The 22,840-nt window shown below is 41.7% G+C and overlaps 1 protein-coding gene and 1 long non-coding RNA gene across 11 annotated transcripts in view; one reads left to right on the top strand and one right to left on the bottom strand.

Annotated features, from left to right (window-relative positions):
• Positions 1-22,840, bottom strand: part of HDAC4 (histone deacetylase 4) — a 226,272-nt gene that overhangs the window by 68,356 nt on the left and 135,076 nt on the right. For all 10 annotated transcript variants that reach the window (XM_075934078.1, XM_075934072.1, XM_075934081.1 and 7 more), the window contains 4 exons: positions 21,861-21,981; positions 16,807-16,928; positions 8,911-9,042; positions 3,101-3,213 (listed from right to left, as the gene is read on the bottom strand). In XM_075934078.1, the coding sequence (XP_075790193.1) occupies positions 3,101-3,213; positions 8,911-9,042; positions 16,807-16,928; positions 21,861-21,981 (488 nt within the window). The remainder of the gene's footprint in view (positions 1-3,100; positions 3,214-8,910; positions 9,043-16,806; positions 16,929-21,860; positions 21,982-22,840) is intronic.
• On the top strand, positions 9,281-20,934 carry LOC142830242 (uncharacterized). The gene is made up of 3 exons (XR_012905336.1): positions 9,281-9,415; positions 18,137-18,283; positions 20,805-20,934. It is a non-coding gene; the product is annotated as an uncharacterized LOC142830242 (long non-coding RNA).

Here is a 22,840-nt window from a genome sequence, read left to right as displayed (position 1 = left end):
CAAAACTACATCAATTTACACTTTAAACAGTCAAATCCCCATTTAGTTGTGCCTCAAATAGTCTCGGGGGTTTATTTGTATTAAGCACAACGGAATGAAAAACAACAGCTTGAAGCTAATTGCATACACAAAATTACAATTCCATTACCATCATCTTAAATATACTGAATCTCTCTCTCAATTGTACATAAATGCTCTGAAAATACAGAGAAGAGCACAGAGTCAGTGCCTATAATTTTTGTCCAATCAGGCAACACTTTTTGTAGCTAAATATGAAATAAAATGGCAGTAAATGTCAAATAGCCTTGCACAGGGGGAACAACAGTGCTAAATTTAACACTATTTAACAAATAAACGCTATTTACTCACGGTGTATAGAATGGAGTTGTTTGCTTTCTACACTTGAGGCAATTATTTTAATTTAAATAATATAAAAATGCTCCGTTTTCCCATTTGATACGGGTCAAAAGGTGAATCTTCCACCAACCAATGTGCAAACAGACACATTTCTCATTTAAAAACACACACTCGGGTAAATGTGAAACTATCACAATGGGTCAAGTATCAGAGGGGTAGCCGTGTTAGTCTGAATCTGCTAGTTAGTCTATAAGGTGCCACAGGACTCCTCGTCGCTATCACAATGGGGAAGACTAATCGCTCAGAAATTGTTGATTATTTACTATACACAAAGTGAAAACAGGTCTGATTTATCAGAGATAGTCTGTCATTGCTGTGAGCATATATTAGCCTTTTATAAGACACATGGAAGCAAGCAGTAATCTGGTAATGTTATTTCCTGATGTATACAGCAAGCTTCATTTGAATGGAAATATCTGCATCTAAAATGCTATTTTAATTAACTGCATCTGGACAGACCCCGGACAAATGCATGCAGAAATGTTTGGAGGAATGGTTCAGCTGTCATCGTGAAATATAAAATGCTTGTAGAAAAGAATGAGTAATGAAGGGCATAACCAATTTTTGGTAGATGTGAATGTTGAGGATAGGGAAGATTTAACTAATAGAATAAATTCTTTAAGATCTGTTGACTGCAACAATTAATGCACTAGGTTATGAGAAATTATTTACCATCCATTAGTGGGTTGTGAGCTTTCATGTGGACCATGGCCTCAAAAATCTAGTAGGCTGAATGTCCACATGTTATCTACATCTAACACCAGTACAGCAGCAGAGCATTCAGACTATGTTCTTGGTGTCTTCCATAAAATCATGGATCAGGTGAGAAAATGATGGGTGCAATTTTCAGAGCAACAGAAGAAAAATGTTAACTGTTCATGTTTAACGTATGAATTATGCATAAGCAAGGTCATACTGGGTGAGACCAAAGGTCCATCCAGCCCAGTGTCCTGTCCGCCAACAGTGGCCAATACCAGATGTCCCAGAGTGAGGGATCACAACAGGTAATCCTCACATGATCCCACCCCTGTCACCCACCTCCAGAGAAACAGAAGCTGGGGACGCCATTCCTACCCAACCTGGCTAATAGCCATTGATGGACCTAACCTCCATGAATCTATCGAGCTCTTTTTTGAACCTTGTTAAACTTCGAGCCTTCACCACATCCTCTGGCAAGGAGTTCCACAGGTTAACTGTGCATTGGGTGAAGAAAAACTTCCTTTTGTTTTAAACCTGCTGCCCCTTTCATTTCATTTGGTGACCCTTAGTTCTTATATTGTGGGAATAGGTAAACAATTTTTCCTTATTGACTTTTTCCACACCCGTCATGATTTTATAGACCTCTATCCTAATCCCCCATTAGTCTCCTCTTTTCTAAGCTGAAAAGTCCAAGTCTTTTTAATCTCTCTTCATATGGGACCCTTTCCAAACCCCTCATCATTTTTGTTGCCCTTGTATCTTTTGTTGCTAATGTATCTTTTTGAGATGAGGCAATCACATCTGTATGCACTATTCAAGCTGTGGGCGTACCATGGTTTTATATAGAGGCAATAAGAGATTCTCAGTCTTATTCTCTATCCTGTTTTTAATGGCTCCTAACATTCTCTTTGCTTTTTTAACACAGTATTGGAAATGCGAGCAAAGCCAAAATCCGTACACACCTAGAAAGTTCAAATAGCCTGGGTTTATGCTTCAGAATGCACCTTTGCACGCTCCAAAATTACAAGGTGGAGGACAGCATGATTAAACCAACATTCTGCTTTGACAGCAAAGTTTAAAAACATAAACGCATGCATAATAGCCAATGGAAACAGCCAACGTGAAGCAATGCAGTACAAGCGCCAGCGGCAAGGTCTGGGTGATTACACATGTGGAAGTTGTAGATGACGGAGCCATACTGATAGATTCAATAATATTCACGCAGGAATTGCCAGACTAGATCAGACCCTGCTCTAGTCTAGTAGCCTGTCCCTGACAAGGGCCTACATCAAATGTCCGAGAGGATGGCGTAAGCACCCTGCAGTTTGTGGGGTTCTCTGGTAACTACAATCCGTTATGGGACGATGCAATTTGGAAGCAATGGTTAACAAAAACAAAGATGAGAGGAAGCTAAAATTTGGTGGCAAATGTCAACATGCAACAGTCTGCCTGTTAGTTCTGAGCAGGGGAGAAGAAACTTAAACCAGGTTGTATTTATTCCCTGAATCAAGTGACATTATTGCACATTATAAAGCATGAATATAAATATCCAGCATTTCAAAATACTTCAGAGGGTTGGCAGCCTTTAGTTGAGCAAGGAAACCTCTTCGAGATTTCCCCCGCCCCCCACCTTCTCTTTCCTTCTTTTATCTATCAATCCATATTATAGCTACAGGGGGATATTAATGAGCAAGCTCAGACTACGCAAAATGTTTCATCTGAAGTGGGTTGTATCCACAAAAGCTCATGGTGCCATCTACATGTTTTGTTAGTCTCTAAGGTGCTGCACTGTTTTTTTAAGTTTTTCCAGTTACAGACTAACTCAGCTACCCCGGTGAAACTTTCAGACTACACAAGTTATGTACACAGCACATTCAAATCTTCACTGGTTAAGGAGCGGCCATCCAAATGCAGGGTTAGCTGAAAACTTTCCACAAGTTCATTGGGAGCACAAATATTAAAAAGGTAAAAAGCAGCTCTCTACCTCTGCCTGAATGCTCGTGACTGATCCTGTAATTCCATTCTCAGCACTTATGTTGTTAGAGCTGTTGTTTGGTGAGCTGGGACCAGATCCAGGAGCACTGTTGCAGGCAGAGTCTAAAATACATTCAAAAACAACCATTAGACAATACAAAACACTCTCTGCAATGCTATTTGGAGAGACCTATTGGGGAAAACAGAAGCCTCGCAGATATAAAAAACATTTCTGTGTTGGTATCAACAAAGATGTACCTACAAACAGCCCAGCTGCATACTTACATTGCTAACTTTTTGTACAGGGGTCAGTAACTTTCGATTTGATATCTCACACACACACGAGCAAGCCAAGTCAGTCTGTGTCAAACTGTTACACTACAGTTCTATTGTAGTCTCCTCCAATCCATTTCAGCCTTTAATCTGAATCATGCTCTTGGTCTTGCACAATTCAGTAACTTTCTGAGCTCAGACGTTTTCCCACGCCCTCTTCTTGGGTACCTGAATTCATTCGCGTTTTAACTTGCATTACTCACCTTTGACAGTTACTTCACACCGCATCCCCCCCCCCCCCCCCACCTTTTACAAATCGTGCCCCAATGAACGCTTCCTTGAGTTTTTGTATTTGTTCAGTGCCAACATTGTGCTCTGGTCTGAAAGACTCTCTTCCCTGGAGGGACGCCATCTACCAAGTGGTAGTTTCAGCAGCACACAGGGGGCACACCTCTGGGCTTCCGAGCGAGGCACAGAGGGTGAAGTCTGGCTTCCAAGCTATCAGAACGAAGTACCCTGAGAAGCAGGTTTTGCTTCAGGACTTTTCCATTTCATTAGAGTTCTGTGTGCACTCAGTGGTATTTACAGTAGCCTCTATCTAAGCTTACAGCTTATCAGACCCTGTTAACAGTCTCACTCCAGGGTTCAGCAGAGTTCTGACAGTGATGTAATTAGATCCCACATTATGAACATGTCACCATTTTTACAAAAGATGCAGCATGTAGAACTACAACAGTCCCGATAATTGAAGCATGTTTAAGACAGGAATGCAATGATCTTCCCTTTTTAAAGTTTTCTCTTGCTAACTTGCAAATTAGAAATGTTTCTTTGGCATGAATGCTCTACGCATGGTACCAGCTAGCAATGTAAAGGGGTTACATTGCGCACAAGGGTTTTTCTTGCACAAGAAGGGGCAGTATAGACGCCCCTTCTGGCGCAAGAGCCTCTTCTGCAAAAATGGCTGCTCATTAGGTATGCAAATGAGGCTCAACAATATTCCACGCTTAGCCTCATTTGCATATTTCTGGCGCAACAACCCGCCAGTGTAGACATAGCCTAGGGGTGACAAATTGAGTATTGACTAGCCTAAGCTGGGCTAAAAGGCAAGACGTGGTCGAGAGGGGGCAAGCAAGTCATTTATTCAAATAAATAAGCCAAACTATTGCCCAAGATGGGTATCATCCAGGAGTCCATTTTTGGGGAATGGAAGGGGCAGACGGAAGAACTCACAGCCAGTCCATATCAAGGCTTTTCCTTCCCACATGAAGGGAGGGAGGGAGGCACCCTCCATGGAGATAATGGTCCAAAGTCTCTCTGGGCCACTCACGGGGAATTCTAGCCTGCTGTGGCCACTCGCTAAGTATTGATTGAACTCTTCTCCCCTCTCTCGCCAGCAGGGCTCGGGCCAGGCCTGCACACCTCACATTCTCATATTCTAGGGTGGGTCTTCCCTCAGTCAGGGCAAATGCCTGAGGCCGTCCTCAGCCGCTTGACAGGAGTATTCCTTCCTAGCAACCTGTGGCTGCTTTCTTTGACAAGGGATGACAGGACAGGACAGCGTTAAAACCCTGTCTCCAGGATAGCCCATTAACCCTTCCTGCGCTGGTCCAGCGTGGTGTGTGCACCAACCCAAACACCACAGCCATGAGGATTTTGTACTAAAAATAAAGCGCCCTAATTCCATTGCTGCAAGCCCTCAGTGTATGAAACTTCACAGACGTTCTCAGCGTGTTCTTAACACCCCTACTTGCAGGGAAGTGAGACATCCAACCCAGAGTCCCTACACGGCTACAGTCCCAGCTCCAGAGCAGCACTGAACACGAGGGGATTTCACTGCCACCACAAAACGCCTCTGGGGTACAGAGGTGGCCCATAGGAGCCTCTCTGCTTTTGCCCATAAAAAGAGAAACACCCGAAAACGGAGTGATCTCAGAAGTATGTTAGGCAGAATTCCGTTTATTAATTTTACCACTCCAACAAACAACATAGATGTTCATTTTGAGGGTTTTTTAATCCATGTATGTTTGCATAGTGGAAGGGAATTATTTTTTTGGGGGGGGGGGGGGGGGGAGACGAAATCAACTATAATTGACAGACTGATTCAAAAAGCTAAAATTTTATACCTGTTAAAAAACACAAATTGTCAGCATCACACATCAGAAAATGCAAAGTAATCACCCTTCAAATCAAAACACTAGTAAGTTCTCCAGCAGCATTTTTCATACTTGGGCTAAATGTAAATCTTCACTGTCATCACTAGAAGTATTTTTTGTCAGTTTGTGGCTGCCCAGGGAAATCCATGTTTACCAACATTTACCAATAGCTATCTAAGCTTTCCAAGGCTACTTCGCAGGCAGAAATCACTGCAGCCTTGTGTCAGCCATTCCAAATCTGGGAACACAGGGTTTGGCTGATCCCAGTATGGTTTTCTACTGCCTAGGACATAATGACCTGATGCAATCTAGAACATTGCACTGGGTTACCTAGTGAAAATGCAGCCAGGTGTTATAACTTTGAGGGCATGAAACTATTTTTGTCTTAGTTATTTAACCTGGTTAGTGGAGTAACTCAGCACATATTAGGGTGGGAGTAGAGTTAATAAATAGACTTGACTGTCCTCTGAAAGCAAGAGAATGTGAGGATTAAGTAATCTAAAACTGAGAAAACTGCCTGCCTAATAATGAACAGACTTCACCTATTCAAAAGGATGTTCTTTCTATAAATCAGCTGCTAATCTGATTGTTCCAAGCCCCGTGCATTTCATCTATGTGACTGTAGGCTCCAGTGAATTGACATCAGCTGCTACCACGTCCCAGCCATGGAAACTATGGAACAGTGTCTCAAAATCAGCAACCAGCTTCTCCACACCCTCCTAACACCACAGGTTGACCCTTTCTTGTCCAGCACTCTCTGGTCCAGCAGGATTTTAGTTGGCTAGATGGCCACTTATAGGTGTGGCCAAATCTCCTGCAGTCTCAAAGTTTGTTTACCGCCACCAGTCCTGGCTCTCAGTGTTCTGGGCTGAGAGTTAGAGGACATGTAGGGGTAAGTTACAGCTAACAGCACAGTGAGCAGGGGCAGTGTTGGTAATGCTGCTAGACAATACTGACTTCTTGTGGGGTCCAGCAAATTCTGATTTGGAACTGGTCAGATCCCAAGGGTGCTGGACTAGAAAGGCTCAGCTTGTACTAGGAATTCTCAAATCATGCTTCCCAAGACAGTAGTAAAGAGCATGAAGCCAACTACAGGACTACTTGAGATTGCATACATCTGTGAGTATGAGCAATGAATACACTGTGCAAATGGGAGAAGCTATTTCCCCTGCCCAAATTCTTGTTCTGGAATTGTAACTAGCCACTGGTACTCAGCACTCTTCCTTCCTATATGGAGTTAACCTCTAAGCAACATGGAATTCATTTCCTCACTGGACTTGCCCAGAATAGCCGTGTATTTTCTATTCCACTGCAAAGAGATGAGAATGATGCCATGACCGAGCTGCATGCTCATTTAGTTCCCGGGTCACACTGGCAGCTGAGAAAAGCGCTTTCACAGCGATTGCAGAAGAGTTAGAGAAGAAATTGAAAGACTTTTTAAAATTCTGCTCAAGGATGTGGATCTTCCTTAATTAGAAACCCCATGCCCCACCTCACCCCCAGCTGACAGGCATGCCAGCAAGTAGCACACTGAAGCAGAAAACCTCTTCCTTTTCGACCAACTGCACACTGTGCTTTGAAATACAATTCCTCTCGGAGGCTGAGGCGCCTCTGTAGCACCGCAGACCATGCTGCTTTATTCATGAATGCAAAGCAGCCTTCATACCTGCAGAACATGATTTTGGAAATGACAGGCGATTCTGCATAACAGCAGCCTCGTGACTTCCTTGTGCCTTGCCTCCTGCTGCCAGGGTTGGTTTCTTTCCCTGTCCGATTAAGCAGCATTTTGAGCTAAGATGACCCAATTAACCTGAAGTCTCACTACCACCTTTCAACATTGTCCACAGTGGGCACCCAGGGATTCTCGTGAGAACCTAGCCATTTTAGAAAGAAGATTTTGGTTGGATAGAACACACATGCATTTTTGTAAGTAACATGCCAGTAGCTACGATTTATTGGATTCCACAAGCATTACCCAACAAAAGAAAAACACATGGCACTCAGTTTATCTTTGCAATAACATTCAAACTTTGATTTCATTTAGGGACATTTCCAATGGATTAAAATTACAATTCTTCCCTGGCTAGGGAAAATGTCATTTTCATCTTAATATGGGCAGTCCACATGTATCCAGAGTCTGAACTGCTAACTGTAATGACCAAAAGAAAATGTTCATTCTTTTCATTTGAATTAGTCCAGTAACAGCCCACGCAACAGAGCGGAAGCAGAAATCTAGTCTTTCCTGTGGATCAACAGCCTTTTTTTAAACTTAGTTGCAGACATAACATCTGTAGACACCCAGCAAAGACAGGTGTGCGCAGGTATTACCAAAGGCACCATTTGAAAACACTGAGGTTGAACAAGAACATAAGAATGGCCACACTGGGTCAGACCAAAGACCCATCTAGCTCAATGTCCTGTCGGCCGACAGTGGCCAATGCCAGGTGCCCCAGAGAGTGAACAGAACAGGGAATCCTCACGTGATCCCTTCCATCATCCATCCACAAGTGTTAAAAGACCTGTAATTTAGTCAGTAGAACCTTTTCACAGGCCGTAGCATGAGGAGGAAAGCGATAAGCTTGCCTCTCGGCTCTGTGGTGGAGTTTGTACAGCAGCTGATTAGAAAAAGCATCTCCTGACTTGTAAACCAAGAGCATCTGGTGAGGAGAATGCACGTGTGAAACCCATGACACCATTTCTACTGAGTCACTTCTGAGACCAGAGCTGAATTTTAAGCTGCATGAACTACAACACTAGGGAGGCTGAGAAAAGCAAACACACTGGTTGTCTACATGTACTTACACATGGCACTCTAAGTTGAATATTAAATATTATATGAATATTAAATTTCATGGTAATCTAAAGATTTACCTAGTTTACCTCCTAACGTGAAATTTATCCAAAAAAAGAAATGGAAATTACTTTTCACAGAAGATTGGAAACAGGTAGCTTGAGTACAAATTGCGTATGGTAAAACCCACATGTTCTGACATTGTTTGGGGAAAAATGGAGATCTATACCCAGAAAGAACATGGCATCAAGGGCATTTTGTGTTGGAGTGGTGCCATTACGCATTATGCTTAGCAACTAGATCCATGAGCATTAGCAGAGATGCCTTTGAAAGGTTTCATGTGCTATTTCCCAACCACCTGTAATTTCTACCATCTTGAAATACTACACTGGCACCATCTGTATCTCCTTAACACCAGCTTAAAAACTAGAGCTTGAAACCAAGCCTGTGACATTGGAAATGAGCCCTTCACTGATGAACGTCCAAGGACAAGAAGGGGAAGGTGCCAAAGGGAATCCAGAGATGGCAAAACAGATTTTAAAGATGGAAGCCTTATACTGAATGCTGCAAGAGGCACGGCTTTCCACTGTTTACCCACCGTACCTGTGACATCCAGGGGACGCTTCTTAAGAGCAGTAACCACAGGGCCATCTTTCCTGCGTAACAGGGGGCTGCTCCGCCTTTCAGCAACTTTCTGCTTTAATCTGGATCGTAACTTCAGATTAGGTTCAGACGCTGTACAAAGAAAGGAAAGTCATCACTGCGTGTAGAGTGCTATTTAATATCTTACTCATTTTCTGCTACATTTATTGGCTAATTTACAATGAAGTAAATCACAGCCATGCAAAGACAATTAGTCATAGGATGTTAACTTCTGGAATAAAGAATTAGCAGTATAATGCAATATTCCAACAGGTGCCACCTCAACAGTTCTGTTAGAACACTGAGGATCAGGATTAATAACGCTTTGGATAAAAACAAATCTTACAATGTTTAACCTATGGCCTCAAGACAGGGGTTTGCAGGATGACTTCTTGACAAGTCCATGAGGTTTAATCCGAAGCAAGACAGTCACCTGACACCCCTTCACTGCTCACCACACAAGTAGGTAAGTTAATAAAAGAATCAGTGGGCCTCTATAGCAGATAACAAAAGAACACTGGTCTTCATTTCCCAAGCCTAGTTTGAGGACTGTTGTACAACTAAAAACAACAAGGAGTCCTGTGGCACCTTAGACACTAAGGCCTTGTTTACACTGGCATGTTTTGTCACCAAAAACTGCCAGCGTGCCCAAGCGTCAACAATGTAAAACTTCCTCAACTGACTTCAAGTTAGATTTACAAACTGATTTTGATCAACGCCTGGCTAAGAATTATTTTCCTCAGATTTGTCTTTGACCACTAGAAAGAGTGTAGAAGACAAACACAATGTTTTACTTGTGGCAAGTACACAAAGCAGAAGTTCACAGCTTCATGACCAAATGCTTAGAAAGTTCTCATCCAAATTGTTCTCTGATGAAATGTTAGAAAAGGGGCTTTTCATGAATATACCATGGACAGAGAAAAACTTGTCTACCTAAATTTGCTTTAAAAAAATATAAAGGAGGTACTTTAAAAGCATCAGATGTTTAAAATTCCATTTTAAATTTATTAGTGAAGGGCAAAATCATGTGATATTCTATTTACATAAAGCAAGTGGAATGAATATAAATCTGCTGCTTGCCAGAAGGACAACATTAAAGAAGCACCTATTTAAATTTAAGTTGCATTTTCTTCAGTGTCACTGCAGAAAAAAAACCCCAGCTCTGCTTTAAAGGGAAGGACCTGATATTAGTTTAAGAGTACAGACAGACACGAGAATGTTCAGCCTTATGAGAAAGTATTTCTTCTTTAAGGTAGATAATTTACTCTTCCAGCAAATTTACATTTTAAATACATTAATTGATTAGACGCATGGGTCAGTACTTTATAGGAAAGCCATGTTTCATATAGATGTCGTTCTATACATGGTGGATATATGTGGAGTACCGACATACGCATGCAATGTAGGCACATTTGACAGCTGGTTAAAGCATCTGTCTTCTGAAAAAGACATACGACAACAAAAATTCTATTAAAAGGAGGACAGCATTCATACTGGAGTTATTTCCTGCATGGTACTTATCTGAATTCTGTTTTGTATTGGGAATATATTAATTACTACATGCTAAAGGTATGTAATGAAGAAATAGTCCAACTAAGAAACTTCTTTAAAATGGAAAAAAGATCAGGGTCTCTCAACTTAGCTAATATTACAAATGTTGCTGCGACAGGTCTTAATTGCAACAGGAAACCTTCCCTCTAATAAGAATTTCCATGTGAATGAGCATGAGGACCACAAGCTTTAACATATATCTCAAGGAGGATCGGAGCCACCCAAAGGAAACACACTGGAAGTTCAGACAAATGGATTGTGTGTCCCCTTTGTGGCATGGCTACAGGTCTGAGACCTGTGGAGGATGCAAGGGGTGACAGTTGGGAAGGAGAGGTTGTCGCGCCTCTCTCCTGAGGAGCAAGCTGCTCCGGGAGGGAGAAGGTGGCTTCTGCCACTCCAAAGGCTTCTGGAATGGACAGCACCACGAGGTGCTGTGTGCTTCTATCACGCAGTGGAGGAGGCGGCAGATGGAGGGAGTGGACTAGCTGCCAGTTGGCCATGCTCTTGTCAAAGCGAGATGGTTGCAACTGCTCTTGACTCAACTTCTCCCTTATGCTTGTCGTATGGATGCCTGAGCGTACCCCATCCCGTGTGCTCTCTGGCGGCCTCTTTGCTGGTGCAGGTGACGTGGACTGATGCCAGAGAGGTATTTCCTGTCGATGCTGAGTACTCAGTACCAAGTACAAATGCTCCAGCTGCGAGGCTGGTGCAAGTACTGACACCATGAGGAGCGTGTAGAGTCTAATGTCTCTCAGTCTGGGTCTTGAGAGTAGGAGGAGGAAGAGTTCTTGAGCAAGGGTACTCAGATGGGCAGACAGATGCACATTTCTAAAATATATAGTTCGGAAATATATGCGCTAAGGATGTAAGCAACTAGTCAACTACCGGATAAGCCTTGGGTTATAGGGTAGTCAAGTCACTATTCCACTAGTTGTTCCCTGCCCTCCTCTATATCTGAGGCAGCAGGGGGGGGAGGGGAAGGAGTTGGTGCTGGGGGGAGCCGGCTTAAAAGCCAGATCCCCCAGCACCATCTCCGAGGGGGAAGGAGGGGAGCGAACAGGGAAAGCAGAGACCGAAACAGCTCAAGCAGGGACTGGAGCAGTCCCTGCTTGCATGGGGTCCCTAGTGCTGCACCTCTGCCTTTGAAATGTACAAGAGCTGCCCGTGGCTCTTGTACATTTCAAAGGCAGAGGCGCAGTGGGATAGCGAACTAATCGAGTAGTCGATGGAAATTCCATCAACTACTCAATTAGCTGATTAATTGAAATTGAACATCCCGAATATGCAAAAAGCTATTCTCTCCCCACTATAGGCAATGCTCAGGATAATAGGTCAACGACTACCTTTCCTTGAAAGAGTATACCTGAGAAGTCACGTGTGGATATGTGGTACAAAGCAAGCAATGCAGCAGAACCAAAACTTGGACTGCATCAGCAGGCAATACAACGTGGGTGGGAAAACAAAGATTCTCTCCAACGTGAGTGACACTACGTCGTACCAAACTCAAAGACTCCTGCTAAATTGTACTCCTACACAGCGTTGAGCTTTCAGCCTACTCTATTTTCCTCTAAACAATCTTTGTCATAAAACAAGCCACTGCACGCATCCAAAGGATCAGAATCAGTTCAAAAAGTGATTGTGTTTCTTGCACATGCAATGTTTTAATGCACAACAGAATGGAACATCCCTAATGCATGGTTTGCAAACCGATTCTACCAGCTAAGCAGTAGAATACCATCCTACCTAGGGATTTGCAACATCACAGGAAAATGTTTTTTGACTCTGTAGCCTTCTGAGCATGTTCTCCTCCTGATCACCCTCTCAGGCTCCTGCCTGATGTGTGGAGGCACAAAAGGAGGAGGAGGTAGCTGCTCTACCACAATTATGCCTTTTCTTGTCTGGTGAGATGCTAAACGTTCTCAGCTCCTATAGAAGGCAATGGAAGTTCAGGACAAAATACCTGACAGCAGGTGGTCAGTACCTAGCAGGCTAGACGATCCAAAAAGGGGGGGGGGGGGGGGGCTTTTCAGGTATACTGAGCAGTGCCACTGTTTATCTTCCTCAGTCTCTCAAAGAAAAGACTGTGTGTCCATTTCAGAATTAAAGCAGGGCATTTCGAAGTATTCACACTTCTTAAAAGTCAAGGGACAACAAGAAAAGCAAAAGCAAAACATCTGGATATAGGAAAAATAATAAGTGGCAAAACAGACCCCTAATCTGGTAAATAAAATTTACATATTAAAAATTCAACAAATACATGAGTGTTCCGGACAAGCCCCAACAGGTGTTGGAGAGCTTATAAAAGATCAAACATCAGGTGTAGCAAAAACCAATAAGAGATTAGCTGCCTGTGGCCACTGTGAGACATCACTACAATAGACAACTATTGTTTTAGCTCAGTGCATGGCACCTTAGCAGCTATAGTACATTTAAAAGTGTCACTCGTTTTAGGAAAACATCACCCCTATTTTCTCAATGGCCATAAATGGGATATGCACACTCATACCCTCCTAAAGGAATCTAAGAGACTGGGAAAAAAGCGCTGCTATTAGAAGAACAGGACATAAGTACTTATAAACTGCATCTCTAAGGAGTCAGAGTAAAACAATTTCAAGCAGAAAGCAATGGCCAAGAAAGAGCAACAGATCAATCCAGCCCTACAAATTACATTAGAGCAGGACTGTGAGAGAGAGGCTATACTAATGATATGCTAATGGCATGATGTTGGCATTTACTGTTTCACAAACAATTTTGCGGGAAGTCTTCTTTATATATTGCCCAAGAGGTCATGATGCAGTAGAAGTCATTGAAAAGGGAGAAAAGTGACACTAAAAATAATCTACTGTGGTTAACTATTTAATCACTGAAGGACTTCATATCAAACTCTCTCAGCATTCAAGTCAAATTGCCAGCACTGAATATTGAACTTGGAATAAAAATCAAGCTGTGTTCTCTTAGCCTCTTCTGTCACTCAATCCATATCAAAGATAATGTTTGCATTCCAGCTCTTGTAATCCAAACCGCACTGTGGTCGATTTTGTATTTCAACTAGCCTGATTTCAACAAATTTCATAAAAGCTGAAAGGCATGATAGAGCAGTTCTAAGTTACAAATACAATTCAAAGCAGTGTTTTTATTGGTCCCCAAAGTCTGAAAGCACACCTGCTGAGCTTTAGATACTAATGAAGGTCTTTATTTAGGATGAACTCCAACTTTCCCTTCCCTTTGTTGATGTTGCACTTCCCCAAGAAACATAACATTCTGAGCATGTATGTTTTGTATCTCAGTACATCAGGGAGTTAAAGAAAAAAATTCAAATGTACTTACTGTTCTGGATTTCCAAAAAGAACCAATATCTGTGCTTTGAACGACAATGTGCTAGTGTAGTATCAATTACACCTCTAAAATAACTCACCGCAAATCAAATGATGCTGTTGCAGATTTAGTTTGTTAGGTTTTTATTTTGTTTTTTAACTAGAACTAGCCCTACAAGAGTATTAGAGCAGAGAGGTCAGGTGGCAGATGGAAGTCTTAAAGCAGACAGTTGGCAGAAAAAGAAGGTAGTGAGATGGGATAGCATTCTTACGGCAGATGGCGATAAAGTGAAAGACTTTTTTAGGACTAGAGGTAAGCTTACTTGAAGGCTGCGGAAAGGAACAAGCATCCATGGGACAGAAGTTGGAAGAACTGCCAAGTGAAGGGAAATGGCACAACAAATGGTGCCAGACCATGGGCAGCCAAGGAGACTAAGAAACAGAATTAGAGTTAACTGAACAACATGAGCTTTCCGGAGGCACTTCGCCACTGAGACCAGTAATGTGACATGATGGCAAGAGAGCAGTGCATATGATTGCTCCTTGACAGCAAACACCCCTCTTGCATTTGGATGAGCTAACATCAAGGATACTGTCCCACTTAACCTCTTGGGGAACCTAAGAACCCACAACAGGTCCTCGTCTTTATAATACCCCTGATTGGGGATGGTTTATTACAAAAATAGATCAAATCTGTAAAAAACTGATGGCCTATACTCTAGTCACCGATATAATGGTCACAGTGGAGTCTCCATCAATGAGAAATTTAAAATAAAGAGTGGATGGTTTTTTTAAAAAAAGATGTGCTACAGGACTTATTTTTGAGAAGTTTCTTGTTATACAGAAGGTCAAGCTAGATGATCACAATGGTATTTCTGCCCTGGGGATCTACGAATCTTATTCTAAATTGCTCTCATACTGACTAGCATGACTGATGCAAAAAATGATCAATCATGAAGTTCTCACATAGCTGACCATATAAGTCAAAGATTAAATATTTTCCACCAAGCCTAGTTGAAGTTGGACCCTATAGTGGGCACCTTTAAACTGCATGCCATTTTGAAATATTCTACCTGAAAGTCCATTAGAGAGATGAAGAATACTACTAGAAAAGTTAAAAATGTTTCTTCAATTATGAGAGATTCTAAGTACCCTCATTCAATGCAGATAAGGCATTTGACTGGGTGGCAGGGTCCAGTTTATACTCAAACGTGTTCTGAGTACGGACAAAGTGGAAAGTAGCTTTTTAAACAGATTTTGGGCATTATTCAGAAGATACAAGTATTTCATTGCTTACAAAAGCCTCCAACTTTGTCTTTTTTCAGCTCAAAAAGGGTAATAGCAAGTTGAGCTTTTTCCTCCCATTTGAAGTCTAATTCTCCCACTTGTGGTTGGGTTTAAGGTTGTTTCTCATGACTCCTCATGCTGATTGCTAATACTTATCTCTGTAAATTCGTATGCTTGTCAATACGGCATCATTTTTAACACAAAACTAGTAATATTAAAACAGATATCCGTTATAGCATTTTCTTTGGCCTTTCCCTCTTTCCATTTCATTTGTGACCAAACTTATTTGAAACTACGAAGTGAGAAACTTCTCAGCTGCACAAGATGACAACAGTTTATTTATGTTAGAGTAATATGCAAAAAATATAATGTAACTAGCTGGCAAAAACATGTTTCCTAAGTTCTGTGGTGCACAGAACAATAAGTGCCAAATAGAGTGACAGCTGTCATACTGATTATACATGATTTGCATTAAAATTCGATGCTCTAGTGCTTTACAAATGCAATTTAAATAGTTGAAAAAAGTGACTAAGAACACTGAGGGCAGAGACTATGTTAGATCCAGTAAGGTGTTAGAATATAATTGGACACGTCATCAATAAACTGTCTTTTTGTAGGCAACATTTCTGCAAGAAAAACAGTCTATAAGTTACAAGTCTCAATTTTTTTTGTAACCTTCCATATGTCATGAAAATGTTGCATTGAAAATACGAAGGATGAACGCCCATTTATCTTCACAGACACAATCTTTAAAGAAAGCCAAACTAAAGAAAAAACAGGACACAGACAGAATTTCCCAAAATTCACTATCAATGTTAGAGAAGCAGGAGAATCTGAGTTAAAGTCTTTCATAGCTGTAAAACAGGTACAGATTTATTGTACGATTGCCTTGGCTAGTTTTTACCTGTATCATTTAAATGTCAAGGTAGGTAGGTCTGCTCCTATTTTAAAATTTCATCCTATGGGCAAATACTAAAAGAAACTACATCCAATGAAGTGTGGTTCTGCTCTAAGAAATGACTGAAAAAATGGCAGCAGATATTTTAAAAAACAACACACTGTTGTGTGTGCTCAGCCTTTCCCAGCACAGCTGTTAGTGAGATTGAGGGGAACCCATTGGATGTATTTATTCAGAGAGTTATAGGCTGTTGTTAGAAGCCAAGGTTCCATGTTGGCTATAGGCATATTATGTGGCGTTGATGAGAGTAGCCAACCAAAACAGATATCTGCATAACATAGAGCTGAGAAATAACTGGCCCTTCAATCAAAGGGAACAGCATTGTTGAGAAACAACTGTACACAGGTATGAGCCAGTAACTTTACTGTAAATCCTCATGCATCGACTGGCAAAGATTATTACTGTTGGTAAAATATTCTACATGCAACAAAAGGGCCCTTAAATGAGTATTAAGAAGTATACATTTTTCTCATTCAGTGAAACATTTGTTGACTGAAAACAATTCAGTTTTAATTTCGCTCTTGTGATGAGGACAACAAACCTTCAAAAGTCATGTAAATTAGGCTTCCCATGCTGGTTTTATATGGCTTAAATTTCAGCCTCGCCAAACTAAACACTACTCAAATTCTAACACTTTTCATTCATTCTACTATACCACAGAGGTGGGTTTTAAAAAGAAGGGGGAATACACATTTAAAAAAACACCCATATTTAGTACACAAGACAGAAAATACATCTTGGATGTACCTGTTTTTCTGAGTGGAAAGTCATCTTTGGAATCATACATCCCCAGGACAGGATGATTGTAGGTGCCAGATACTCCACTTTGAGGGGGAGAACTCTGGTCAAGAGAACTGTGCTGCGTTTTCCTGGAGTGGAAAGAATAGAAAAAGGAAACTTTATGCAAGTGGACTTAAATAAATAAATAGTCCCGGCTTATTTTAAAGGATCCTGTATGAACATTCACAGCAGAGACTGCACATGCATGACAATGAGAGTTAACCCTAGACTGTGTGGTCAGACAGAAAGAAGAGGTCACTCACCTCATGCAGGAACTGAAGTTCTTTGTGATGTGTCACTCTTTGGGTGCTCAATGTCAGGTGGACAGAGTGACTTTGCTCAAAATATTTTTGACAGCAGTGCACATTTGGCTTGGAAGTGTGTTCTACATATCCTCAGGCCCCGCAACCAGGCTATATGGTGCTGTGTGGGGAAACCGCCCTCAGTTTCTTCCCATACAAGAAACTCTGAAGCAGTGGTGGAAGGAGGGTAGCTAATGGAGCACCAACAGGGCACACATCTGGAAGAACTCCAGTAACTGTACAAGGTGAGTAATCTCTCCTCCTTCGAACAGAGTCCCTGGTGGTGCTCCATTTCAGGTGACCTCTGACTTATACCATTTTAAGAAGGTGGGAGTTTCAGAACAGAGTCCAGCACTGAGGAGAGAACTGTTATCAGACTACAGCATCCAACTTAGCAGAGTGAACCAAAGCATACTGGCTGGAAAAAGCATGCACCACAGACTACATTGTAGCTTTCAGAAGCTGGAACATCCTTGAGTAGGGCTATGGGTGTTGACTGTAATCTACCTGGAGCAGACTGTGCAGTCATTCATAGGGGAGGTTGAGCATTAGCCAAGCCATACCACGTAATAATACATCCACATCTACTTACACATTCTCTGCATGGAGACGGGGACCTAGAGCCTAGATCTATCTGCCATAGAAATAAAGTCCAAGGAACTTCCCAAATGCTCTGGTTCTATCCAAGTAAGGTACTAATGCCCTTTTAAACATCTAACGTATGGAAGATGGCCTCCTGTGTGGTTGTAGACTTCCTGTGCCGCTTAAAGAAAACTGGATGGTGAACAGATGGCAAGTAAACCTTGATGGAACTCCTACAGGCCTGACAACTTCAATTCCAACAACTCATCCATGACTGCAGAAAGACAACTGCATAATTGAAAGGTGACGGCTGTTACACCAATGAGGATTATGGACTCCACTTCCGAAGGCAAGTATGCCCTGTAGATTCCTTGCTGCTATTTAATAGCTCTTGTTCTATCTCTGATTAACAGGATGCTTCTACTCCCAAGAACCATTCAGGAATCATGTGAGAGTTGTGGAATTTTCAGACTGAGGAGACATGTTCTACCTGCATTCTGACACAGCAGTCAAGAATTGATCAGGGGCCTCTATCAAAGACAAGAGCAGAGTCTGAAGAGGTAAGGAAATCTAACTCATCTTGGCCAGGTTGCTGCAATCAAAGTGACCCTGGCTTGGTCTGTCTTGATCTTGCTGAGACCCTTTAAAAAACAATGGACACACGGACACACACACACCCTTGTAACAAGAAAGGTGTCTGGACTGAATCCTCCCTTGGAACAGAATATTCTGAACTTTGTGCTGGCTACAGAGGGCTATAGCCCAATTCCCATTTGCAATTTAGGGCAAACAGTCTGCTGAGGTAGTATGACACTGTTTTGTCTACCTGGGATGCAAGAAACTGCAATGGCTCTCTGGCTATGCCCCAGTTTCAAAGCATTATCACTTCAGTGCAGAGCAATGGGGAATGCACTCCTTCCTGACTACTTATACATACGCACAAGCAAGGTTGTCTGTCATGATCTTGAGTGACTTGTTTGTGTTTAGGAGAAGAAAGTGGCAATAAGACTTTTGTGACTGCCCTTAACTCCAGTCTTGCTCTTGCTTTTAACAAACACGTTAACCATCTCATGACTGTAGGAGAGTTCTGGGTTAATTGGATTCATGCACAAGCCTTGCAGGGATCCAGCCATCAAGTGACTGTTCTTGATCCCTTGACTGAGACACTGAGGGTGGCATCGAGAGTACTGCCATTCCTCAGAGACCAGTCTTATGATCATGGGCCTTGATGGTAGCCGTCGCTGGTACTAGGCTCGTTATCACCACAAATGGGCTTTCACTAGAGTCCTGTAATGCTTCACTATGTCCAAAATGCTCAGAGCCTCATCAGCAATCCTGGGGTGTGAGGTCTCGGTGACTGAATCCTCTGAGGAGAAGTCTCCATTCCACTATTCTAACCTACTTCCATAGTCTGAGTGGGACGTGCTCAGCACCATGGTAACGGTTACTGGGGCCTCGCTCATGCAGAATGTTGGGAGGCTGCAGTTTCCACACGGTCTTTGCCTCAGAAGCTTTTGGTGAGCATGATCTTGACACAGACAAGGCACTAACAGGGACTCTACTTCTGCACAGGAGGATTCTCTGTAGCTAGGTCCAAAGCTGGTTGTAAGGCTTGCTCTATCATGAACAATCTATACTTAATTCCCCTCTTTTTAAAGTATCTTCCCTTAAAAGAAGTGGAAATCTTGCATTCATTGGGGATATGGGAGCCTTCAAAGCAGTAAATACACGGAGTATGCCCATCACTGATGCAAACTGCTTGTTTATAGGGGGGAAACCCTTTTAAACTGGCATTCCAGTTTAAAGAAGTTGGACCTCTTCCCCCCCCCCCCCCCATGAGAAAAACAACAAAAATATTTGAATGGGAGGGAGAGGGAAGAGGTGGGAGAAGAACAATAGTCCCAACAGCTATGAGTACTAAGTAGCCTACAAAACCACTGAAGAATTAACACTAACTCAAGAGAGAACAGACACCCTAATCAGGCTGGCTTTGGCCAGTCAGCAGACAGGACATTGGGTTGGATGGATCGTTGGTCTGACCCAGTGTGGCTGTTCTTATCCTATCATGTCACTATGGGTTAGAATTAAGATTTTTTTGAAAATGCCTTAATCGTGCATTTCCACACTTTAGTATGTTTGGATTTGTTTTCAGTTGAACCCGTAACTGACATGAACTCAACTTTCTTTCAAGCGTAATGGTTTTTTTAATTGGCAAATATTGGGTTTTTAAAGTTTCTGATATTGATACAAATATTGAAAAGAACGCATGAGTCTGCATGCCCCTCTGGAGCAGCACAAACCAGCCAGAGCGTATTTGGTCAGTTTTTCCCAGCTCCAGCGCTCTGCATTCACCTGCACACATACTGGTGCCTGCCCACCCGCCGCACACAAGCCTCCCCTTCAACCCTGCGCCCAACATTCTCCCTGTACGAGAACGAACGAGCACACACACACACACACACACTTATTTTGAGAGAGAGCTCATGGTAAGTTGGTGGCATGCAACCTGTCAGGTGGCAAGAATGGTATTTTTAGGATTCTCACCTCCTACACAGTGTTGTCTACAAAGTCTCAAGTCAGCAAAAGTGTTCCAGGAGCAGGAACACTGATGTTTGGCTAGCATCCGCCCAAACCAGTGTCAAACTCGGCACAGTACGAAGTATTAATCATCTTTGTTTTGGATAAGAATGATCAGACTGGAATAGCCGAATCCAGAGGGACACATCTGTGTCCAGAGAGAAAAAGCCAGCTCAGAGTTTTACCTAGTTTCAATCACAGACACACCTCTGGAAATAGGGGCAGATTGCAGGTATCTTTTGAAAAACTGGTGGTTAGGCCATTGCTTAAAAAGCCTTGTGCTGATCTGTATCATGTCACTGTTGCCCTTTCCCTCTATGTTTCCCCATCAAGAGTTCTCTTGCAGCAACGGCTAATATGCAGGTGTCCAGGTAATTCTGTAGATAGGCCACCAGCCTTTGGTACTGCTGGCTGCAAAGTACTTCTCTGATTTCTTTTTCACATTCTACTGTCTGCTCAGATGGCTGGGAAGCACCTGAAAGTAGTTCCCCTTCTTCCTTTCAGAGCAAAGATGCTGAGGTTCTGTTGGAAGCACCATGTTCAGGTGTGAGTGCCAGTCTAACATGTGGGCAACGTTCCATCAGAGGGTATCCAAGCAGCCCACCACAAAAAAAAGCCATTTTATTTGTATCTTCTCTCCTTAACAGTGTATTCTCGAGAACACATTCATATGTAACCAAACTGCATACTTATGGCATGGAAGGGAGATAAAGAATGAGCTATTGGGGGAAAAACAGCCATACCAATACAAAGTTATAAGTCATTTACCATTTCGTACTTTTCATTGTCTACTTCTTTATGAAATAATAAAATATCAAACTTTCCTAATTTGGGATGTAAATGAAGTACATTTGGTATTTTAATAGCTTAATTTTAAGAGCTAGCACCTTTAATTTTTTATTGATACTGCACATATGTACCCAGAGCGTAACGTGAGGGGTAAACTTAAAATGTTTTTATTTAAAAAAAAACTCCAGTGACAATCCAATGAAATGCAACAACAATTTTCCCATTATTCTAGAGTCCCAATTTTCTAGCATCGTTTGCTGAATTCAAGACTTCTAGATGCCTAGTAGAGATTGATCTGTAAGTGTAACTACAAAGAACAATCTATTTAAGTGATCATAAATTAAGGAAAGGAACAAGTCCTCTGCTAGTAGAAACATCATGATAGACCCTTACATTAGAGCCCTCATCCTTGTATTACAAAACATAACAGTGTTTGAATTTAACGTTCTAGGGATAGAATCTTCATCCATACGCAAACTAAAAAAGATATGATAGGGTGTCCGACTGTTCCTTTCACACGCGTGACAAACTTCGATCTAGTTACGTTACAATTTAACTAATTAATTTTGCAACACCTTTCTTTTAAACATACTGTTTGCTAAGGATGTTAAATATTGACTAATTGACAAATGGAGTAGTCGATGCATTTTGCATTGACTATTCCATTAGCTAACAGTTTGCCCATCAAACGCATCAGCCCTTTTCCCCAGCCCAAGGTATTGCAAATAAAGGTGGCACCGGCTGAATGGTGCTAAGTCCAGTACCACTTACCCATACCAGAAGCGGGGATCACTAGAAATGCAATGGTTGAGATTCCGGTGTGCCAAAGCTTTCTTCTTACTTAAAACAAACTCCTGTAATTTCATTTTTACCTCTGTGCTTGCCACAGCACCTGAAATGTCCAAGAATAAAGAGGTTATTTAGCCGACTTCATCTGATGAAAGCAGCTGTGAATTAAGACTTAAAACTTCCATTCACAAAGTAACAAAAAAGAATATTTAAAGATTGAGAGCAAAATCTTTGGCTCTCCCGTCAACATAAAGACTTATTTAAAAGAAAAGACAAAGAGGCTCCGATGAACTCTTCTTTATTATCTAGATTTGTACGTCATTGCAATTTATGTCTGAAAAAGGAAATAATCAGATTCCTCATTTCCTAAAAAAGGTTTCTGAAGAGGATTTTTGTACTTGCATAAAGGTACATGTAGAATAAAATGTTTGTACGAGGTATCCCAGCTTTCTTTTAATAAAAGGTATTTAAGATAAGGGGTCTCATGCATACTCAAGTTTTTAAAATGTCACATCTGCAAGCAAGAGGGGAATGAGATGAATATCTCATATGTAGACTTTGTATTGAGAAATCTTGCAAATAAGGGTCTCTTTGTTCAATGTATCTGTGGACAATAAGACCGACACAATATTCTAATTCATTTACAAGTCTGCCATCCATTTCTTCAAATGGAAAATCTAGCATTTAAAAAAAATCTGAAATTTCAAAGCGTAGAGTTAAAATGTCAACTGTGTAATTTCTAATCATTATCTACTGCACAAGAGACCAGTCTATTTTATCATCATGATGGATTAAAATTATCCTTCACTTGACAGAACAGATTCTCCGAGAGCATCACAGAGACATTTTAGTCATCATAGCAAGTAGTGTATGGGGGCTCTTCTAAACCACAGTGTAAGCCAATCTTCCAAAGGGATAACATCCAGAATGCAAGAAAGTCATCTGGCCAGAATTACACACTG

This window comes from Pelodiscus sinensis, chromosome 7 (assembly GCF_049634645.1).
Source record: "Pelodiscus sinensis isolate JC-2024 chromosome 7, ASM4963464v1, whole genome shotgun sequence".
NCBI classification, from domain to species: domain Eukaryota; kingdom Metazoa; phylum Chordata; order Testudines; family Trionychidae; genus Pelodiscus; species Pelodiscus sinensis.
The sequence above is the reverse complement of the archived record's forward strand: the minus strand, read 5'-3'. Positions and strand labels throughout refer to the sequence as shown.